The 24,241-nt window shown below is 38.3% G+C and overlaps 1 protein-coding gene across 1 annotated transcript in view; it reads right to left on the bottom strand.

The window, feature by feature from the left end:
- Positions 1 to 24,241, bottom strand: part of MYO3A (myosin IIIA) — a 120,600-nt gene that overhangs the window by 81,926 nt on the left and 14,433 nt on the right. Inside the window, exons 3-5 of the mRNA XM_008639318.2 lie at positions 22,072 to 22,206; positions 4,097 to 4,201; positions 3,230 to 3,329 (exon numbers count right to left, since the gene is read on the bottom strand). Of these exons, the coding sequence (XP_008637540.2) occupies positions 3,230 to 3,329; positions 4,097 to 4,201; positions 22,072 to 22,206 (340 nt within the window). The remainder of the gene's footprint in view (positions 1 to 3,229; positions 3,330 to 4,096; positions 4,202 to 22,071; positions 22,207 to 24,241) is intronic.

Below are 24,241 nucleotides of genomic sequence, written 5' to 3'. Positions count from 1 at the left end.
ATCCACAACTTCTCTGGGCAAACTGCTCCAGTGCCTCACCAGCTTCACTGTAAAGACTTTTTTTTCTAATATTGAATCTAAACTTATTCTTTTTCAGTTTGAAGCCATTTCTCCTTGTCCTGTCCCTATATGCTCTTGTAAATAGTCTTTCTCCAACCTTCTTTTAGGCTTCCTTTTGGTATTGGACTTGATTTCATCATTAATCTATACTGGGATTGGGTGTTTCTTAGATATGAGAGTTTGACTGGGGTGATTAAGAATATTACAGCAGAATTTTAAGGGAAAGCAAAAATGTCACTCTTCAAAGCAGTCTGAGTGAAGCATGGCTGTGGGGCTGTGGTATTCTTTCAAAGTCTATCTCTTTAACTGTCAGTACCTCTAGAATGGCAAACGGTTCAGGGAGTTAGCCTGGATTTTGGAAGAGCTTTTGTTCCACCTCAAGCAATTCAGTCTCTCAAAGTTTCAGATCCCCAGCTGTTAACTGGGAATTAAAGCAATTTACTTCTCCATAAGGGTGTTGTGAAGGTTATCCATTACAGACTGTGCAGTGTTCAGAAACTATGGTCCCAGCATACATAAATACCTATGATACAATGACTACAAAGCAATGTGTATCAACTGTGTTACAAAATGCAGCTTCTGAAAAGTTGGTACCACTGTGCAAGGAAGGACTCACCATGGCAGAACACTGAACACTGAGTTCAAAGTGTACTAAAGCAATGAAGGAAAAAAACCCTTTTTCAAAACTGATTCAATTCACTGAAAGTTGACTGTTTTTTCACTTATGACTCTTAAAAAGTTCCTAAATGTATTATTAAAAAAGGACAAAAAAAGCACAAGTACAAATTAAATAATTGCACAATGCACACAGACTGAGAATAGGTCTTTTTCTAGTTTTGTGTTCCATAAGGCACTTCACAAGCCCATCTTTCAGACACAGCGTTTATGTTTAGAAGAAAACAACCATAAATAGTATCAGGGGAGGACAGCAAAGGCTTCTTCAGGAACATCTCATCAGCATCCAGCATGCAGGAGAAGGTGTAGATAAAATTATCTTGGGAAGGGCTCACTTCCCTGGTTATGTGTGTTCAGTGGTTGAAGGAGTCCTTGGAGGCCTCTATTCCCCTCTCCACACAGAAGAGCTGTGTGCATACTACAAAGGGTGATGTGAATATTTGGGTTGGGATTTTTTGTGTTTGTTTGGCCCCATGTAATAATTGGTTCAGTCTAAACCAAAAATTTTGCTTCCTCTGAGTATTTACTGGGTGAAAAGGACACTGTGCCTCTGTGTCTATCTTACTCCGTAGCCTGTCAATTTTAGAGGCCTGTATAATAAAAGATGGCTGAGTTTAAGTCCCTGATACAATAAATGTTTATGTACAACAGTCTGTAGCAATACCAACATGAGAGATTTTCATCAACTCACATTCCTGGCTAAAAAATGATCTTGGAATCTGATTAATGTGGGATTAAATCCCCTTAAGTAGAAGACATAAATCTCACAAATCCCAGCTGAATTCTTTAAGCAGCAGCCTGAATGGTGAATGGTACATCTTCCATGATGATTTTAGGAAGCCTATAAATTGATTCCATTTAAAACTACTCATTATTGGCTTCAGATTTTCTTCTTGGGGAGGGGGGGGGAAGCCATCTCTGCAATCTACTCCTAAGTTAAAGTGCCATTTATATATTCCTTTGAGAGGAGGACTGCAGTTGTTACAGTCCCACAGTTTTGAGCCCACAAAAAAGTGTGTATACGTATTTCTTGTGCATGGTCTAATCTGTATTTTGGCATCACAATTCTCCCACAAGAATTTAAGACTATTTTTCAATTACAGCCTTATCAGTAGATTGCAGTTACTGGGGAATAAAGAATTCAGGCCCTCATCCCTACAGCTTGAACGTTTTGACATCTGCATAAGTGAATTAATTTTCAGAAGTATTGATCCTCTAATTGCCTCCAGCACCTTAAAAAATTAGTATCCACAACACATTAAAATACTGTTTTTTGCCTCACATTAAACTTCCAGACTATCAGAAAATACTAGAAAGTGTATGGCAAATGATTTAGGAAGTATGAAAATTTTTCAATGGAAGATTTTGTCTGAGGAATATAAAAGAAATATGTGAAATTTTAGAAGAATTACTAACCCTAACAGTTGTGGGGATTTTGTGTGTGAAGTCATGAGAGTTCCATAAATACAATCTACTGGCAGGAAGATACTATACTAAAGAGAGTTAAAATCCCATGGTTAGTTTAAACAATTGTTACGTATCAACTGAATCAATATAATTAACAAAATAGGAGGTTAAAGGAAAAATAAAGATTTTCCATCTGCTGAATTAAAAATATTAACAGTTGTCTGCTGTGCTGTGAAATAGTGACCAATAAATTTAATTTTAACATAAGAAGACAGTGTTCTACCTGAAGATAATGGTTCATAACAACAAGCATTGCAAATTTTTATACCCCTCATATAAAACAACAATAACTTTTAAGGCAAATCACTGTGGTATGGCTGATAAATAACAGGTTGCATCCACTTACCCGTGTCTCTCCTCTTCCCTTTTGGTGGTGACACCAAAGATGAGAGCATTCAAGAGTCACTTTAGCCCTAACAGACTTCAACTGACCTTTTCAATGCCAATTCTTAGATTTAGATTTGCCAAAATCTGTTAGTCTTCCCAGACTTTAGAAAGTGGGGATTACCTATACAATATTTCTCCCTCTACTGTCTTCAAGTATCTCTTGCTTTGTTTTAAATCAAATTAATGAAGTATATGTGTCTGAGGTGGAGCTTTCCCATTCTTTACAATATCTAGCTTACTAGATAATGCTCTCATATAAAACATGAAGTGCTTTCCTATCAGGTCCTAATTTCACTGAATCATTGCACAGTTCCTGGAGGAACTAAACACCAACCTTATTTTGAATCCTATTTACTCACTTCGCCATTTCACTTACTCTGTGCCTCAAAGCATTTGGCACTTACCACAACCATCCTATAATTTCTGGTTTTTAGCCATGCTATTGAAACAGCACTACCAAAATTACTAAAATTTCTATCAAGTTAAAAAAAGTAACTTTGGTAATCCAAGTGATTTTTAATGAAGAACCCAAAAACTTAAAAAAAAATTAACACAGTTAATATTTTCTGGTTTGTTTGCTCTATTTTATTTTCCATACTTCATCTGTAAAACAGGGTATATATTAGTAAACATAACATACCAAAATCCACAAGCTTGACTCCTCCTTCAGTGGTCAAAAGGATATTATTTCCCTTAATATCACGGTGGATAGTTTTGTTTTCATGCAAGTGCTGAAGTCCCTGGAAGGCGAGATGCAAACATGAACTTTTAACAACAGCTCTGTCCTCTGTATTACATTTGCAGAAACAACAAGGTAGAAGAAAGGTATGAAAAATATTTAAAAGATTTTTTTAAATCCAAAACCACAGGGATGTCATTCTTACTGCAAAACCACTTGCCACATGACAAGGAAAAGCTATTTTTTAGTTGCCACACTTTATGTCAAATAGAAATTTTAAGATGAAAGCAGAAAAATATCACTGTAAACCTATATATAATACCTTTAGAGCATAAACTCAAAGAAAACTACTAAGACCTAAATTCCACCGGAGAAAATTAAATTTCAGTTATAAGGAAATGATAAATACATTTGATCCTAATGAGCAAAACCAAATTCTTGTAGCAGGGTTTGAATATGCTAGATATGTGGATTGTTTTACTATAAAAATAGTTTGGATACAGACATTGAAAGCTGAACAGTATTTTGATGATATTTCTGCTATCTTAAAAGAAAAGCAGTTTTGATGCTGAACTGTATTTACTAAGAAAATTGATCAATGGTCAGGAATCAATTTTCATTCTCTTACTAGTGAAACAAACAGATTAACTGCTATTTACCTTGCTTGCTTAAAAAGAACTATCCTAATCAAACATTGCCTTGATTTCATTAAACACTGCTATAATACAAGATAGTGAGCTGTGTTAGTGGGGACATGATCTTCATTAATTTTAGAAAAGTATGAGTCGAATATTGACTATCCTTTCATTGAAAGCTTATCTTACTTACCATCAGAGCTTCTCGTAAAATGTAGGCAATTATAAGTTCATTCATCCTTTCGCCTCTCTTCAGAAATCCTTTCACAAGATCAGTCACAGATCCACCATTGCACAGCTACAAAACACAAGAGGAATATAAAAAGGAATTAGGGAGTGTTGGAGTAGCCACCTGGTTTTCACTTTCAGTATTTTTTTGTATCTGTAGCCAAATGAGATTCTACTAAACTGACAAACCACAAATTTGTCCTTAAGTCTACCATTTATACAAACAACTTACACAGCAATTTTTGCCAATTATTTTTCACTACTTTCTGCATTTAATTCTTCTTGCCCAAACACAAGTACAGTAGTCTATCTCTTTGTTTTCCTGTATCCACGATTGCTTTTCACTGAAACAGAAGTTGATTACAGTGCAATAAATTAGCTGTGAAAGCATATTTTGTGGGGCATACTAATTGCTTCTTATATTCATCATGTGCAACTCACCACCAATGCACATTATTACAACACCAATTCTCAGGTACAAAAGATATGTACAGTATAAAATGGATTTAAGGCTTCAGAAGACAGGCAGCAGAGAAATTTCCCTATCATGAAATCTTCCAACAGTAAAGCTGCCCTTTTTGCCAAGCAGCACTTAATTCCTAGCATAGGAAGGTGTGATACACAAGGCATGGGTATTGTGGAATATGATGAAAGCACTGTGGAAAGAAAGGTCTTCCACTGAAACAAGGTGTGCCATGGGTGTAAGACTAATTATAGCCCTTGTTGCATCAACCCTGTCAGCTCCTTGTTCCAGGTGCAGAGCCACTATCCGCTCTGGACAATCTTCCCTCACTCTCCAGAGAGGAGAGTCCAGCCAGACTCCTGCAAACCCCTGTCCTGTCCCATACACGTGGGAAGAAGAGACCTGGCACTGCTCTCTAAAAACAATAGTGAGCACACATTACCAGCAGGTTAGTTTAGACTGCAGTACTTCATATGTTCGTTTTCATCACTTACAATTTTTCTGCAGGAAGAAGTAACAATGTAATGTTAGGGTGTACCTACTACTGTAGGAGTTACACGTCTGCAAAGATGAAATTAGCACTTGAGCCCTTAAACTATCCATAATGCACCTGACAATACTCATTGATTGAAGAGCCATTGTCTCTACAAAGGGGTAGCTGCTTCCAATAGAACAGTAAAATAAACTTCAATTCTTATACAGTCTCATCATCCAGTAGCTTTTCACATGAAATTAAATACCCATGTAAGGTATTTTAACAATGCAGCACAAAACAGTAATTCCTTTTCACTACTTTTGAAGTATATTCAAATCAAGGGCATAATTTACCAGTAAAACCCTTCAACTGCAGAATTCTAGACGTCAGATTCTTTTGTGTATGTATATTTTTCATCTGTTCTTCTATATCCCTACATTTTTTTCTGTGCTGCAATTAAAAAAAGACTTGCACCTTACCATATAAAGCATTTTCTATCCCTTTTTACACAAACAGAACAATAATTCTCTCATTATCTTTGAAACCCCTAGGCTGCACTGAACTTGCACCACAAGAATGCCTCCAGAAATGCCATTCAATACATAACTCTTGTTGCAAGATGTGTCCCCCATCAGGTCAGCAAGGGCTCTGGTCTGACAGAGGCTGAGCTCTATGGCAACAGTCTTGGAACTCACTTAACCTCACCCTTACCTAAGTGGGACAATATGCATGCTTAGAGAGGGAAGAACTCATATGCTTAAATGATGGGATTAAATGCTTTGCTGGATAAGGATCAGATTCCCAAACAGGATTTCATTTACTGTCATTAGCCATGCTGGTCTGTCTTCTACACCGACATTTTCAAGTTAGTTATTTTTTTACAATGACATTATCTTTTCAGGGTTTCCATCATTTTAACTTTGGCACATCACTGACATATTTAATCAGACCAAATGGATTATGACAATAATCCTGGTTAATTTAATGCACTTGAATTCAGGGCACTGAAACTGTCTGAGAAGTAACAAACCAACTGTGAAATACATTACACATACGATATTCTTCAAACTATTTTTCTTCATTATCTCATAATATGAGATACAATATTTTGCTTCTTACAGATGGATCTGTTTTCTTTACAGAGCTGTATACCTGTTCAACATAAAGAAAATGAATATATTCTTTTTGTAGGCAGAAGAAGGGAGAAACTACACCTCAGAAATCACCCTCTAATGTTTAGGCAGTGAAGCCAATAACGAATTTATTTGCCTGGGTCAGCAATGTTAATTTTTACTTCCTTTAATATGCTGGTCTAACTAATTTTTCTGCTACTCTCATAAGATATAAATCCTTGTTATGAGATAAATACCTGCATTATAAGATAACACCTACTTAAAATATCAGGTAATGTAAGATATTGAAACTGTGATTATTTTAGACCAAACAAAACCTTAACATGGGTATGCAAAAGCTCAGCTAAACAAGTCTTGAAATAAAGAACCCAGAAGTCAGCCATACCAGCACGGAAACTCTCTGCCAACTCCCAAGGCAGGGTGGCTGCTTGAACAGAGTTCAGCTGAGGATGATATAGACACAGGTTCTTGCACACACACACAGGGCAACTTTTCTTTTGCTGCTTCTGTGTCAAAGAGCTGTACTTTTACTTATATCAGACAATTAATATTTTTCTGAGACCACCAGCATAGGAGGGAGAGGGGGAAAAAAGGCTGGGTATTAGAATACAAGCAGCTATAAGGAGGAAAAGGGATTACTGGAATACAACTACAATTAGAAAAGGAGATTATGGCAGACACTGTATGTGTGTGCTCTACACTGTGTGGGTGGGAGGGGGGAACGATGACGACAACGATGACACAGGTTAGTATTAGCCTGTTCTATTTTTACTGTCATGGGTAAAATGCTGTCTCTGCTCTAATTTCCTATCTCAACTGTGCATTTTTTGCAGGTGAAGCTGCCACATGTCCCTGAAACTATGCACATAACTAAAGTTGAAATGGTGATTCTTTCTCTTGATTCAGGGTAGCAAGTTGCATGTGTACTCAATCCAAAGGTATCATAAACACTTCAAAAAGTCCCTGTCCTAAAAAGTCAGGCTCTTCTCTTCCCTTTCAAAACAAGAAGCTACAGAAAGTTATGATACTCCTGCCCAATACAGTGATGGACCATGCTTGCTTGAGAATTTGAGCAGATGGTAAATAAATTATCCTTGGGGATGTTTATCAGGATCTAGTCCATAGAAACTTATAGGAGTAAAAAACCCTAAATCATTTTAAAAAAAAAATCACATAACCTTGAGTCATACAGTCCTTTAATGAGAGACTATGGGATAAACATTATTTAGCAGTTAGTTATTATGCTAGACAGAAAGTTTCCTGGGGTGTTGTTAAATATTGCAGCTTATAATTATGATATCTGCTGCTTCTCAGTAGCATGCTGTCCACAGTAGAAACACTGTGTAGTCTCTTACCAAAGCTGCTCAGTTTGAGTTAAGCCAACTGAAATGCTTGGATGACAAGAAATCATGAAGGCAACAGAGATAATTTTTTAAAAAGATCTTTCTAGTTTTCAGTGAAGCATCTAGAGAAGGGAGGTGCTGGTAGCTATTATTTTGTTGCAAACCTTGTGAACTCACATGACCAAATGGCTCATCAGTCTGTGTCATTTGCTCTACAGCATTTGGTAAAATCTCCTCAGAACACCTTGATGACAGGCACTGTAAGCAGAGAACAACAAATGCACAGAGAACTCGGGACACAGTCATGCAGCAGAAGCTATGTGTCTGTCTGAGCTCTGCCACAGGGCTGCTCCCTACCCTGAAGGTCAAAGCAACTCACCAAATGAAATGGCCTTTCACCTGTCATGAGACATGGCCTCTTCTGGGAGGAGAGGGTCATAACTCTGTTTCTCTCTCCCATACATTCACACCCATTCTCTCTTACATACACAGAAGCATTTCTTGTGGTTTGTATCAGATGGAAGCCCCCATTTAGCTTTGAATACAGTCAGCTTAAAGGGACAGACTCTTGGAATGTCCAGCCTATGAGACACAGGAAGGGAAGATATTCGTGATCATCCCACAGGGAAGTAATTTAGAAATGTCAGAACTTTGTACATGAACAATTTACATCAAATTAGTATTAGTCACTTTTTCTATTGTTCCCTTGTGATTTAGAGGTATTTTCCTTACTGGCAGTTTTTTCAGTGCCTGCATTGATAGAATGCAAATATTACGTACAAAAACAAGCAACTAAAAGGAAGGTAAGTTGAACCCTTGAGGCTACCTACAACTAGGTGGAGAAGATAGAGACAGAATCTTCCTAGTGTCACACAGCAAAGGATGAGAGGCAACAATCCTCCACTGCAAGTCAGGAGATTCCTACCAGACATAAACAAAAAATTTTCCCACTCAGTTGAGCACTGGGAGAGATTACACAGTGAGTCTGTGATATATCCATCCTTGGAAATATTCAAATTTGAATTGAAAAGACAAATCTGTAACATTTCAGTTAATAGTCTTTGAGCAAGGGGCTGGACCAAATAACTTCCAAAGGTTCCCTCCATGCTGTACTTTTATATGATTCAGAATATATGAATTTAATGAATTTTGAATTCGGTTCCTGGTCTGGATATTCAGACAGCAGAAAGAGTGGGAAAGAGCAAAAGAAATCTTGCGTACCTAAGCCAATCGAAAGAATGATTTAATAGAAAGCTTGACTCATATAAAAATCTGCCTTAAAGAGCTGTAGCTCTGATGGCCATGCATAGCTGTATCAAAAGAGGTGCTTAGGAACCTTCTGCAGTGGTAGAAAAGGGCTCCTCCCTTATGATTTTCTGGCGCTCAAAAAGGCAAAGACTCATACTGGGATGACATGCAGTTCTCCACCCACCCATCTGCCAGAACCATGTGCTACTGTAATTGAGCTATTAGTATGCTAAGCTATCTGCAGAAAAAAAATATAAAAAAGCATGATCCTAACACATGAAATGTCACTTAAAATTGCCATCACATCACAGTAATGCAGATGTTCTTTTTAGGTCTTAGTCACTCTGACCCAGTTATACATTTCTCCTCTTCAGCTCTTCTCGATTCTGATGCCTGTTGAATAAAGATTCAGTATCATCTCCCTTTTGAAGAAAGCTATCACTTGCACTTTTGTGAGGGCCATTACAGCCTTTAATCATCTAAGTGCTCCTGACTTATGCATCTGTACTAAGCTGTCAGGTAATGTTTGCTTGCATCAAGCAGTTGTCAAGGTGCTTTCATCTTACTTCAGCAGCTTGGATGCAAACAGTGGGACAACTACAACTACTTCCTTCCCTGTCTTTACAGACATAAATAACTGGGCAGCACATCACATATGCACAATTTATGTCATGCATGAATTATCTTCATGAAAAAGTCCAACCTTGCTTTAATGTTATCTCACACAAGAATGCTAAAAAGCATCACAGGCACTAATCTCTATTTTCCCCCTGTTCTTAGAATAGATAAATAATCTGACCTGTTCTCCTAAGCAGCACTGCCAGTCTCTGAGCTGACAGCACCTTCCTTTCAAGACTGATAGCTGTAGGAACAGAAGACTCTTAGTTGTTGCTGTTTTGTCATCATAAAATTACAGAAGCAGAGGAGTAAAAGGGACCTCAAGAAATCACTTAGTCCACCCCATATGCACTGTGTAGAGACCTGGAACTTTCAGATATATGTTTAACTTGCTCCTAAAAATCTCTTGAGGAAGATTCCAGTCTTTCTAAGTAGCCTGTTTCTGTGTTTCTCTAGGCTGATACAGCATTTTTCCTGCTATCCAATCTGAATCCTTTTTGCTTCCAACAAAACTGTATTAGTTTTGCCCTTCCTTTCAGCAGTATATGATAATAAATTACCATTATTTTCTATTTCCATCCCTGCCAGACTACTATCATGATATGTCTCTTTTTTTTCCCTCTTTTTTTAGGCTGTACAAGGTTAGTTGTTGTAACCTTTTGAAATTCTCCACATTTTCTCCACTCAGACTGCCTTCAATTTGCCACTGATGTTTGTCTCACATTTTGCCCCAAAGTGCATACAGAATTCCTTTGGAAGTCTTGTCTTAGCTGAGAAAAGCTGAACAGAACACAATCATCTCCACTTTACAGAGAATCCCTTTCTGCAGAATAACAGCCTGGTCAGGTATGTCCCATTTTTTATTCCTATGGACAGCAGTACTTTGAATGAATGTCTTTTCTGTGATTCAAATACATCCCTCTCCTAGTCACAACTGTGAATCTGATGCTATTCCCCAATCTGACTTTAATTAAACTAGGTATCCACTTCAAATTTTTATGAGGACTTTTTTTTATCACTCAAGTTATTAATGAATAGAAACAGACCAAAAGCAGATGCCTGCTTGAGATTCTCCCAGCCCTGAAGTCCAGTTTTGTGAAAAAGAGGTTATTTGCTTTTTTGTTTTTGTGAAATGTCTGTATTTCCACATTTTCCTCACAAGCATGTCACAGGGGAGCATATAAAATCCTTACAAAAGACATTCATCTATTGCTTTCTCCATGTTACACCAGTTAGCCTGTTAAAAGACTACATTGTAGTAATACAATTTGTTCTGGCCCAGTCCAAGTTGACCACTTATCACGTTACTGGGCTCTGCATGTTCTACAGTGGTTTCTATTAATTTGTTCTGGATCTGTTATGGGTATCAAAGTTAAGCAGATTGGTCTGTATTTTCCTAGGACATTATTCTTCCTCACTGTAAAGACATATACTAAATATTCTTGTATCTAATTTCTCCAGTAACCTTGTCTTTACCACTCTCCACATTAGACCCTCTGAACTTGTCTCTAAATGCTTTAGCTGAGCATTTTTGTTTCTCCTATTTGAAGGCATTCTGAAATATTAGAAGAAGCAGACCCTAATGCATTATCACTAGTCTCTTACTGTGCTTCTATTTTTCTCTGCAACAGCTAATTTGCTATTGTGTTTTTAATGTCTTTAAAGAACTGCCAGCTACCCTGGCACTTTCCTATATTTTTACATTATTTTTCCTAAGTGCAGGTACCTACCAGTTCCCAAAGCCAGCTAAAGCATACTTTCCCTAAGCCCATTATCTTTACCCTGCTGCCATCTTTACCATCCTTTCTTTTCTTAGGTGAGTGAAAGCAACTACTTTGGGGCCTTTTTCACTCAAATTTCCTTCTATCTTCAGCTTTTCAACAGAGATCTGGTCTATTCAAACATAATTGACCTGATAAAGCCATTTCCAGAGTCACTGTCTTTGCCTTCTGTCTCCAAGAAAGAACTCCATGGACTGTCCATCTCACAGGGTCACCTGTGACCAGATAACTCCTATTCTCTGCCTACAGTGTGACACGTTTTCATAATTATTACTGCCAAAGAGCACATTCCACTGACAGCACCTAACACATACCACCCATACTTGAAGGTTCTTGTGAAAACTTACAGGGAACTAAATCTGTTTTCTGAATGGGCCAGGTGGTTCAGTACACAGCTCCTGTCTGTGTAGCACAGTTTTAATTTCACCTCAAATGGAAGAAAGATATGCACTGTAGCTCCTATTTTTCCTAACGACTGGACAAGACAACCCAAACCCATAACCCAACCCAAAAGAAACCACAGCAATGGTTTCTCTATGCTTTTAGATAAAGTTGATTGCTTTCAATTTAGTGTGAACAAAACTTATCACTGAAACAGGCATCTTTCCTGAGTTATTTTGCTTCAGTGATCAAAAACCATGTGGTATTTACGATTTTGCTCTCTTATATCATCTAGCACCTCCAGGGCTGTGTTAGTCACAGCCTCACGGGTGTTTGTGTGTTGCTTCTGATTTCTTTCCTTTCAGTTTGGCTTTTAACTTCTCATTTTCTTTGCCATGCACATGCACTGACAAGACAGCCAGCCAGAGGAACAGTATGCCTGTTTCATCTTATGCAATGCTGGCCTTCACAAACTCTTATATTTCTCAGTCAGACCATAGATATCTTCACATCATGGCTAAAATGGAAAAGCCACAATGATGCAATTATTGCCTAAATTTCTTTGTTCAAACTCAGCATAATGGAATGAAGCCAAGCAGGTTTCACATAAACAGGAAAAAAACCCTACTCCCCAAAGGAAGGATTTTTCTGTTCTAAAACATTTGTAATATCATGAAAAAAAGCAAGTAGGTGAGGTGACACTGTTGTGAAAAAGGTTTACATGACAGACCTCAGCTCAATTCTCCTTCTAGCTCATCCTGACACGAACTTACATCCCATAATTCACATTCTTTATAATACGTTTACATCCCCATCAAGGTGCTAATGAAGAAATCAATGTATCACCTGTCCATATCCTCTCAAAAGATTATACAGCTGAAGTGGTACCAAGCTATGATTACAAATGCGCTCTGCAAAGCAACTGGGGTGAAAACATATTTAAAACAGAAATTCTAAAGGAGCTTCAACTATAGCTTCATGGCCTGGCAACACCATAGCACAGCTGGTTTTTTTTAATAATCAAATAAATGTAAGGGTCATTTTGCAAAATCAGAGCTAACCTAACCACAAAACTGAGAGGCACTGGTCAGTAAAGAGCCAGGACTTCCTTAGCAAATACAAGAGGGAGCTTACCAAGACAGAATATTTTGATAGAGCAAACTTAGTGCAATTCATCATTTTATCATACACAAGGACCAGTGGTAAAAACAACATTTAGAGGACAAAACCATTCCCTTGGCTAGGGAGAAAAAAAGAGTGATTAACTTGGCATCCATAATGACAGAAGTATTTCTACTGACTGCTGCAAACCTTAGCTGAGGCTCTAGAAAACACAAAGACTCTCCTAAGCAAAGAGGGCAGCCTGTGGTAACAGCAAGCACTTCACAGGTTTTATTGCCTGCTCAGAACTGCCTTACTTTTGTTCACTCTTCACCAGTTAAGAAACATTTCCTAGCACCTTCCTTTTTTGTAGCATCATTTCTATATGATTCAGGGTTCAGACAGTAGGTCCAAGTACTGCCATGTCCACACTGCTCATAATCCATTTCATTTGTGTATTTCTACATGAAGACAGTAATTTAGTCTAATTCACTGTAATTTAAATTACTGCAATAGAAATCTTCCCTATTGCGTTTGAAAGCACAGCCAGGGAAGCACAGATCCAAACAATGGGGCATGTCAGAAGACTGCTTTTACAAAAGGAGTGAAGCTGAAACCCACTCATCCTCAAGGCAATTGGTGTCCTCCTGGGAGTATGCAGGACATGAAAGGAGCTGCAGGACTCTGTAACTGTCACAGGACCCTACTAAGGTCTGAAGGACTTTCTTAAAGATGATTCTATAAGAACAAAATGATGCTAAACTCAAAAGTCATTTTTTCTTCTCCTTTTTTTCTTATTTTAATGAACTACTGGAATGATTAACTCCGAGAGACTAGAGCAGACAGAATTGAAATTAAAAGGCTTTGTAAAGCAATCTCTCCCTGTTGCCTGTGTGTGTGCAAGGCAGTTCCCTGCTTCCTGGATTTGATTTTGGCAAAGTCAGCAGCTTTCTGAATTGCAACAAATGCTGACATTATTTCTGGAGTCCAGGGAACTTTTCATCACCACTGACACATGACTATCTTGTTTCTGTACCTCCTGGCTCCTTGTTCCTTGAGTACTCTTCTCCTATAGTTTGCAGCTTTCAGCCCCCTCTGCCCAAAAAAGAATGAGGAGTAGACCCCTCTCCCTACCACTGGAGTGACTTCAGTCACTTCCTTTATAAAGAAGCCCAACATGTAAACTGAGCACAAAACCAGCAAAACTGTATTGCCTATCACACGTGATAGGTGTCAGAGAGCAAACCCTCCAGCAAAGAGCAAAAAGGTCTTAGCACAAGCATTCTTACAATGACTGATGCTATTCCCCGTTACAGATAAAGGAGGTCTGGTTATCTGGGATCTAAAAAAAACCTACACAAAGGTGAGGTTTAGTGTTTTGCTTTATTTTGCTTTTCAATTACCTCACAGTTGGTAAAACTGTGATCAAAAATTAAATGTACAGAAAGCAAAGTGATGTTAAATATTAGAATGTGAGAGGCGTATTATTCATATGCCATTAAATTACACAGTGGTTTGGTAAAACTATTTTTTCTGGGCTTCTGCTTTACTGCATGATGGCAAGAATTGTTAAGTTACTGAGAACCGGGTTTTTGTATGTGAGTATTCTCCAGCAAGGTGAACCATAACCAGTTGTTTAAAAGATGCAAACTGTGCAAACCCCAATGTAATATGAAATATACATTATGCAGAGAAATTATGAGTGTTTAGTAAAAGTTTGAAGCATCAAATAATAGTTGTAGCCACACACCTTTGGTCTTGAGAAAATAGGAAATGATTCAGGAGTGAAAAATTGCTATAATTGGGAAGCAAAGAGGGACACATTAGAAATGATGAAATCAAGCCCAATTCAGGCATGTAATGGATCAAAACATTCAGTGTTGGTCTGAATAGAGCAATTATAACAAAAGACATTACTGAAAAATGACCTGTGTTAAGAAATATGAAAAAGCAATTTTCAATTGTTTAATTTTTCTTCAAATATGCCATTTGAAAATAGCTAATAATATTTAAGCAAATGACAGCTTCCTTCCCCTCACCCAGCCTTTTATAAAACATAAATGGACTTGTTATTTTCCACTATGCTAATTTCCTGAAACATTACTGTTTTACAGCAAATACCACATAGCAAAAAAAGTTGTATATCTGCTTTCTTATTATAACTGTTATTATATATTCCATTAAACAGAACAACTTCCATTGAAAGCTTTTTTTAAACTCCATAAACTTGCCTTTATTCCCTTAGATGGAAACACATCTGCATATAGTAACTCCTGTATCTAACAAAAGCATACTGTAAGCATGCCAAAGGAAAATCCTAAAGAAATTATTAAACTGTCCATATCACAAGGTCCTCTACTTCATGCAAAAGAGAAGTAACTGGTAGCGTGATGTCTCTAGTTTAGCTCATCTTTTTGAAAGCCAAAATGAGACTGTTGGGTCTTGCTTCAAGGCACTCCCAAAAATTCCAGTGGGGCTCACTCCAGCCAGTGCTCATTACTCAGAGAGGCCTCACAGAAAGAATCGTGACTGAATTTGGATTTTCCCACCCATGCTAAAACTGTCACAGCAATAAAAACAACTCCAGTTTCCATACTTCTACCCATTCCTTATAGAACCATAGAATATTCTGAGTTGGAAGGGACCCACAAGGATCACTAAGACCAACTCCTGGCCCTGCACAGGACAACCCCAAGACTAATACCATCTGTCCGAGAGTGTTGCCCAAATGCTTCTTGATTCATTACAATTGTATTATTTTTTAAAGACAAAATCTTCAGTCAAATGGCTTTCAACAACTGAAGTCCCAGCAGCTTCAATAACATGAATTTGTCTGCTGAACTTTTGCATGACCAGTGACTTCCCAAGCTCTGTGCTTTCCTTGCAGGCCACAGAAACTGAAGCTGTAGATATTTTCAGCCAAACATGTTTGCACATCTAGAACAAGAATTAGCTGCTTTAAAACACTGACAGCCACTCCTCTCTCCCTCCTCCATGCACAGAGAGGTGCCATGAAGAGTGACACCACCATTAGCTGAGAAAGGAAAAATATCAAGCTAATGGAGAGAAAATGCTTTGCTGCCAGCCACCAGGACTCTTCCACAGCGCTGGAAATCTCAGCAAGAGAGAAAGGCAGAACTACTCATCCTGCTCTGAGCTTCACTTTTTTGTGCCCAGCCTGCTTGGGCATAAACAGCCCCCTGAAGAGGTAGCCTGTGCCTGGAAAAGGAGCAGTGGCTTGTGAAGAGTCTTGTTGTGTTGGCCATGCGGGAGTGACAGCACACTCTCCCTGCCAGAACCATATCCATCCCCTGCTCCATACATGGTACAGGACTCCTTGCCCTTTTAGACTGGGATATGGGAATGAGGTAAAAGCATCACAAGCCCGGTCAAGGAAGATTATCTAGACAAACAGATTAAAAAAAATATTGATCTATTTACCTAGCACACAGAAGTTATCAGTCTCCCTATATAGCTTAGAAAAGCAAAATTAATGAGTCAAAAGTAAATGAGTAAATATATTGTCATCTACTGCAAAAATTGAGATGATTGTAAAAGTCAAAGAATCTGTCGCGGTTGGTTTGGGTTTGTTTTGGTTCATTAGGGTTTTTTGGGGAGGGTGGGGAGTGGGGTTTTGGTGGGTGTTTTTTAATAATTTCTTGTCTTTCTTCACATTTTACATCACCCAGACTTCCAGCTCTCAAACAGCTGAAGCCTCATTCAAGTTAAGGTACAAAACAGCAGTGAAATATTTTAGTCTTTTTTTTTTTTTTAAGAAAAATACCAATAACTGGATCTTTGGACAGTTGTTGCTCTCTTTTGTAGAAACCACACAGCAACCTAGAATTGCAATATTAACACCTCAGCTCCGCAGCAGGAAAAAAAACCTCCCATCCTCTCAGCAGCTGGACTTGCTGAGACTGTTATTTCTTTACATGAATATATTCCATAGATAGGACATTATATAACAAAGCAGATGATTTGTTGTTGTTGTTGTTGTTGTTTAAATAAGAAGGATGCACTTCAGTGAGTTTGATGCAACGAAATGCAATTACATGCAATGTTTAAAAGGCAACATGATCAGAAAATCTTTCACATATAGTAGGTCAGTGAAGGATCCAAGACTTTTAACCACACAAAACTTGGGCATTAATTATACTTGTTTTTCTCTGACACACATGTAAATTGTGCTGTCACTGTTCATTTATGAAACTGTGAGGAAAGTTTATAAATATTCCATGAACTCTAAGGCTCTCTTTATGACCACAGTTAGATTTGCAAACATCTGGAAGCATCCGATGTGCTAAATTTCTCTCTCCAAAGGGCAGATACAACAGTGCAACAGCACAGCAGACTCACTCCAGGACAGATACAGCAATGTACATGTATTGTTCAGCATTCTTAATTTTACCTAGGAGTTACTGCAACACCTTCTTCTCTTGGCTTTAATGAGTACTTATCCCTAACCAGCCATCTCCAACCATGCCATTATTCCTTTGAGCCCTCATGCTGGCTGCCCTTTCTCAGTCACATCAAACATGAGCTGGATGCTTTTACTGTCAAACCCCACAGCAGTTCTAATACCATTTCTTATGCAGCAAGAGATCTACTTCTATCCTTGATCCGCTCACAGTGCTGGCATCCATTGCTGGCTATCTGCTGGCGTAACATGTTTTCCTTTCTGCTTTTAAAGAGCAACTAAAGCAAAACAGAAAATCATAGCACCATCCTCCTTCAAATCCTCCTTAGTAACTCTCCTGTACTACAATGCTGACACAAATGTCTGCTGCTGATTGAGATCACAACTGACTTCTGTTACCCATTCAGTTCTCCTTTCCCAAAGCCATTTGTTCCATCTGGTTTATACCTTTGATGAAAGCTCTCTGCTAGGAAGTCAGTTTTTGGACGGGAAAGGAGTGAAAAATTGATACTCTACACATTGTGCAGGGCTCTCCATCTCTAGGCAAATTCAACAATGGTAGCTCTTCTAAAGGATCTCCACAAAACCTGAAAGGATTTTTATAAGGGGATCTCAGCTTCTTACATTCTCATTATATTTAAACACCTCACCAGACAAAGGCAACTGACCTTGTGATTGGTAACTGGGCAAGAACTGCACTGGTGGGCTACTCTGTGCCCGTAACACAGCACAGTCTGTTCACAGGTTCTCTCTCAGCTCTTACCCTGTTACAAGCATTTTGGCAAGTCACTGGAAATAAACTAGTAGTAATGGACCGACATAACCCTGGTAGAGCAGGCTGGCAGTTTGATATACTGGCATTTTATTCCTTTTTTCTGTATGGTGCTACCTTTACAATTGTTACAATGTCCCTCCTCTGATTAACCATGGGTTTCTACTTTGTCTATGTTTGCAGAAGGAGTAGCAGGTGAACTGATGCACTAGTTTCCTGTATTCTAGTTTAATTCAAGCTTCTGAGAGCTTCTATTTACTGGGTTTAAGATTTTTTTCCTCTTTCTGAAAAAAAATCACAAATAGAAGCATTCCAAGGACTTAAAAAGAGAATTTAGATATTTGTACATTCAATTTTTTTCCTCTTAATATTAACTTTAAATGATCAAAGGTAAGTAAAAAATCTGAATCACTTCAGGCAAATTTTAAATCACCAAACATAGCTGCCAACTGAATCCATCATGACAATATTTCTGTAATTCTTTTGAGTTACCAGTGTCTGGTTAGCATGTTCAATTAACATCAAGAAACATCCAGAAGATGAAACTCAAAGTATACCAGTTTGCCTGAAAAAATCCAGAATTATACAAATTATCAATTTATTTAATTATTTTTCCCATGTTAAAAGGTTGAGGGAAAGGGAAAGGCTAAAATGATACCTCTTCAGAGAAGCAGATTCCAAGCACAAGCTACTCTACACTCCCACAAGATTTCTCTGGTGAAGATTACACTACATCAAGTAAAGGTTCTACATGAGAACAAAGGTGAATCAGATTCACTCAGTCTGGACTTTGCACAACCAGCATCTGTACAGATTGCACCAACTACTCAGCAGGTACTTTTTAACAACAGAGCTGGTCAGAAAATAGAGCCTGGAATCCACTGGAAACTGTAACATATTCCTCCTTCTCAAATGAGCAGGAGTCTAAATTTCTTCACACTGAAATATCATTAGATTTAGAAATATTTTCATAATGTTGAAAACATTATATTCTACTATGTGGAATATTATAGAAATAGAAATCAGCATATAATAGTGATGCAAAAATTCAACTTGTATGCTCATAAGGGGAGACTGTACAGTATGCCTGTATCATCATCAGGTTTAGTGTGTCCATCAATGGATACTAAATGGAATAGTCTGGGACATCTGTAATACAGCAATCATGGTTGCTGGAAAGCATGAGGGAAATGGACTGCAAAACTGGACAACAGACTCTTCCTAAATAGCATCTTCTAGTGCCACCGCAGTACACAGAAAGTTGAGGCACATGGACCATTGGTCTAACTCAGCAGGACATTGCAAATGTTTTTGAAATGTTCACATACACACTTTGGGGGAAAAAAAAACACCTAAAAAGAGTATTTTGTCAGTCTTCTTGACATTCCCCAGAGTGAAAAGGATGTATTTCTGTAACACTTCTTGGCAATTCCCTCTACCTGACCAGAACAAGAGGTTTCTAAAATACGCCTTGATATTACAAAACTGTATTTTTGGGTGGAAAGTCATTCCTTCCAAAATTTTTCCCCTACCAAGATAAGTTTTAACTCATTAAATAAGTTTTTTTAACTTTAAAAATAATGCATGTTCCCTCTATTTCTTAAAAAATATATTGAGGACCATAAAATACACTAGCTTACTTGTATTCATCTCAAATATGGCATGCGTAACTTTGCATCTTTTGAAAATGGACCAAGATGCTTCTTAAAGTTCTACCTGATCTCTCTAGGAAATGAACTATAGAAATATGTCACATTATGATTCCAGCCTCTGGTTTACAGCAGCAAATAAAAGCTGTGTAATAACTACCACTTACCTTGTTGTGGCTTTTCAGCCTTCACTCTTTCTAGCCTAGGTTGTTCTTTGCACCAGGCAAGGCCTGTGCCATTTGCTGTCCCCACCTGTCCCTGACCTACATGCTCACCTTTAGGGCCTGATATGATTCCTGTCTGCTCCATCTTCCATCAAATGATCTCCAACTATCTCAGATATTTTGTGTTCTCAACTAACATCGAGAGCAGAAAGAAATAGGCTACAGCACACTCTGCCTCAGCTGCGTCATCATGCTGCTGTCTGCTGACATCAAACTGCTAAGCCGATTCATCCCACGTATGGGATTTCTTTCCAAAACAGACTCAGTAGGACAGAGTCTGCCTGTGTCTCTGGACACACACGGCAAAGCTTAATGCACCTGGCAGGAATCCTCCCTCCAGCAACGTTCTGTATTATAAATGTGATTAGAACAACATCCAAAGAGGAGCAGATGTTCAGCTTATCTGAGTGCAGTCTACAGAGAGAAGGGTATTTCAGAACTGAAAGTCAAGAGTACTGTTACTCTGTACAGATGTTTTCTTGTTTCACTTTCATTCCCATAGGTGGTTTTCTTAAAAATACATTGCATGGGACATGTCTTAAAAAGCTGAAGATTCTTTCCTCTAGGAAAAAAACCCCAAACCCAAACATCTAAATATATGGATTCAAACACTCCAGTGAATAACTTTGTTGGTAAACAGCAGTGGTGGCTCTAAATGCATTATTAAATGCTGAGTTTTGCCATCTATCACAACCCATTCCTAGTGGAATTTGAGAAACTTTCCCTCCAAATCATCCTGCCCATGGATCCAATCAAAGAGCACAAAATGGAGATGATGAAAAGATATTCATTCTGATAAAATGCAGGACACCTTAATAACTGCTGTGAAAAGCAAACTGCAATGGCCCTGTAAAGCTGCACACAAGCTGAAAAGAAGGTGCCACTTGAACAGAGAAATCTGTTTTATGACAGTTTTCTTTCACATACACTATTATTAACAGGAAAGCTTCACCAAAGTCATTAGTGAAATTTATTTTCCTACTTATGCATATCTACACATACCAGCTGAAATCCATTGCATTCATGGATCTACACGTGCAGTGACAGGAAGCATCCAATACTGTTCCACACACTCCATACTAACACTTGCACGTGTATAGCTTGGCATGAAAAGAGTAAATATAAAACATACTCCACATGTAGACTCCTGTTTTTCACATAAAGAACATCACTTCATGTGAAATATAAAAGCTAAAATATAAACACTTGACTGTTTCCTCCCAGTCTGTTTCAGCCTGGCTGTTTGGCACCCATCCTGTATAGGCCAGAAGTTTCACAGATGGGAGTTTCAAATGCTCAGCAGATACAATGGAAGCTGGATTTTCCAAGATGCTCACTTCACAAAGACCTGATACCTTTTGATGTCAGTCTAACCTAATAATTTGTTATGATTTTCAATGCAAACAATTCTTAAAAACATCTTCCAAGGGAACACATAAAAATTTGGAATAGATTTTTTTAGAACTTATACATTACTGGTGGCTTGTTTCCGGGATTAGATACCATTGTATCATTGGGATATTTGGTAGATTTGTATTTACTTAGATGAAAAATCATAAAATACAGCCAATTTTTCAATCTCAATCTTATCAAACCCTGATCAAATGACAGCAAAACTCCTGATTCTTAGGAAAAGCACACTATTCCTGTCAGAGATATTCTTCATTTTCCTCTGGATAAAAGAGGAAGTTTTTACAGAATAGCTTGCGAATCTATGAAAACTGTAATGATTAAGCTCTTTGCTCACAGATTACTCAAAACTTAAGACAAACGCACATTGCTCTGAACTTAATTTGAGGAAATCCTACTGCTTTCAACAGCATTTGGGCAGTAGCTCCTCTTACTGGCTTATTTATCTATTTGTGCATTTACCTTCCACAGAAAAAAAAAAGAATTCAGTTAAATAATTTCTATAATTTCATTTGGAAAAAAATCACCATACTGTGTTCTTTAACTGCTATGTCATATGTTAGTCATATTTAAAGAACTGCTACTACAAGAAGATTCTCATGGCAAGCCTTTCACCAAAGAAAGATTTTAGGTAGCAAATCCTATGAGTTTATTAGAATTTTTAGGTAGCAAATCCTATGAGTTTATTAGAATTTATATCCTAATTCTGAAGGCACAGGATTATCAGTGTAATATCAAGATAAGAATGCTGAACTCAGAGCAGACAATTTAATCAGAACACTAAAAAGACTAAACAACAGCACTTACCATTTTGCATGCAAAAAAACCCATTAAACAAATGACTTGCATCTTGTTCATTGAGTTTATACCCATCAATGGAATACCAACTGGAATAAACCTCCTATTTTTCTGTATTATTTACCTCAAGAACTAGCCAAAGCTGGTCTCCATTTTTCACATCTTTCTTATAGTACATGCCGTAGAATTTGACTACATTTGGATGATCAGAGAGAGCTTTCAAAATGTTGTACTCAGCTTCAATTTCTTCATCAATATCCTAGTGTCACAAATGATAAATACATAGCAGTTAATAAATAAATAATGATAGCCATTAAAAAAAAAAACCCACAAATTATTTTCTGTCAATTCAAATGTAGTTTGAAATGATACAAAGAAAAAAACAAATAGAACATGAATATACCATTTAGAGAGCTACAAAGCCTGGTTCTGTTTAGTGAATACAAAACAGTTATTTTTTAAAATTTTATTTTGTCCTTATAAATTTCAACTAATGAACACATGGGATATGAAAGAGCAGCCCTCAGGACACTGGGGAAGGAGCAAGGGTCCTGGAGGACAAAAAGCAGTCCATGAGCCATCAGTGTGGCCTGGAATCCAAGAAGGCCAATGGTACCCTGGGATGCATTAGGAAAAGCACTGCCAACATGTTGAGGGAGGTGATCCTGCCTCTCTACTCAGCCCTGGTGAGGCACATCTGGAGCTCTGAGTCCAGTTCTGGGCTCCTCAGCACAAGCGAGGCATGGAGTTCCTGAAGCAGGTCCAGAGGAGAGCTATGAAGATGATTAAGGGATTGGAGCATTTCTCTTACGAGGAAAGGCTGAGGGAGCTGGGCCTTGAGAAGAGACAACTGAGAGGGGACCTCAACAGTATCCAGAAGCATCTGAAGGGAGGGTGTCAAGAATATGGATCCAGGCACTCCTCAGTGGTGCCAAGCAATAGGATGAGAGGCAATGGGCAAAAACCCATGCACAGTAAGTTCCACCTGAATATGAGGAAGAAAATCTTTACTGCATGGGTGACAGAACACTGGAACAGGTTGCCCAGAGAGGTTGTGGAGTGTCCCTCTCTGGAGAGATTCAAGAACTCTCCAGATACGTCCTGTGCCATATGTTCTAGAAAGACCCTGCTTGAGCAGGGAGGTTGGATCATATGACCCCACCATCAGTCCCTTCCAACCTTAACCATTCTGTGATTTCAAGGCAAAGCCAGTGCAATCCACAAGTAGGTAGATATTTAGATGCCTTGGGAAATCACGTTCCTGCTTTAGTCTTAATGGAAACCCCAGCTAGAAATGGTGCAGTTGGAACTACCTCTCTACCTCTCTGTCCATGAAGAAGTATGACTGCAGCCACATCTTATTCATTTGCCATCCCACTTTCTAGAATTATCTGGGAATTTTTGTCATTTTCTACTGTCATAGAAGCTGGTGACATCCATGATCTCTCTGGGTTCTGCTACTGAACTATAATAATCATGGCTTTTTGTCAGACTCTCGTTACAAACCTTGGGTTTCTTAGACAGTGAGGGAAACCCATTTGGAGGTGAGGTATGAGGACCAGTTTTGCTAACACATGCACTGGGAGCTGTACAAATCCCTTCAGACCAAACATGGACACAGGCATTGGCAGGCTTTAGCAGGCATTGGATGACTCTGTAAACCCTTCCCACCTGTGCACTGGAATTGCTTATTGAGGGATGATGATTACACTGCATTTGAGTCACACTGACAAAATATTCAATCCCTCCTGTCAACAGATAAAGGCAAAAAACCTGCAGCCATTTCCCCCTCATTTAGATCTAAAAAAAAAAGTTAACAAACTTGTTTCAGATTTAAAACATTTTTTAATACAATTTGCTATTTACAACTACACAAAAAGAAGTGAAAAATCCATTCTAGAAGAAGGAGCTCCACTATACATATGAATGGATTTCGTATCAGTGAAAAGCATCTACTCAGTGCCAAAAACCTGTCTCAGCACAGCCAAATAGAAGTGACCATGGCAGAGAAAGGGGATGCTTTGCATTCCCAATGAAGGATGATCCTTCTCATTCTGTTCAACACATCTGCCCCAAGAGGACCTTGCTCACTTGTTTCTTATACAGGTCTCTCCAATTCAAGTTCCTCACACAAGCCTTTTGTCTTGAGACCAGCTTGACTGGTCTCCAAGAACTTCCTCTGTCACTGGTATCTTCATGGATCAGGCCATTAAACTTTCATATTAAGATTACCAGGATAAGTCTTCTCGCAAGGAAGGATTTTAGAGATCTTGTTATTGGAACAACTGAAAAAC

Source organism: Corvus brachyrhynchos, unplaced genomic scaffold (assembly GCF_000691975.1).
Source record: "Corvus brachyrhynchos isolate BGI_N302 unplaced genomic scaffold, ASM69197v1 scaffold167, whole genome shotgun sequence".
Lineage (NCBI taxonomy): Eukaryota > Metazoa > Chordata > Aves > Passeriformes > Corvidae > Corvus > Corvus brachyrhynchos.
The sequence above is the reverse complement of the archived record's forward strand: the minus strand, read 5'-3'. Positions and strand labels throughout refer to the sequence as shown.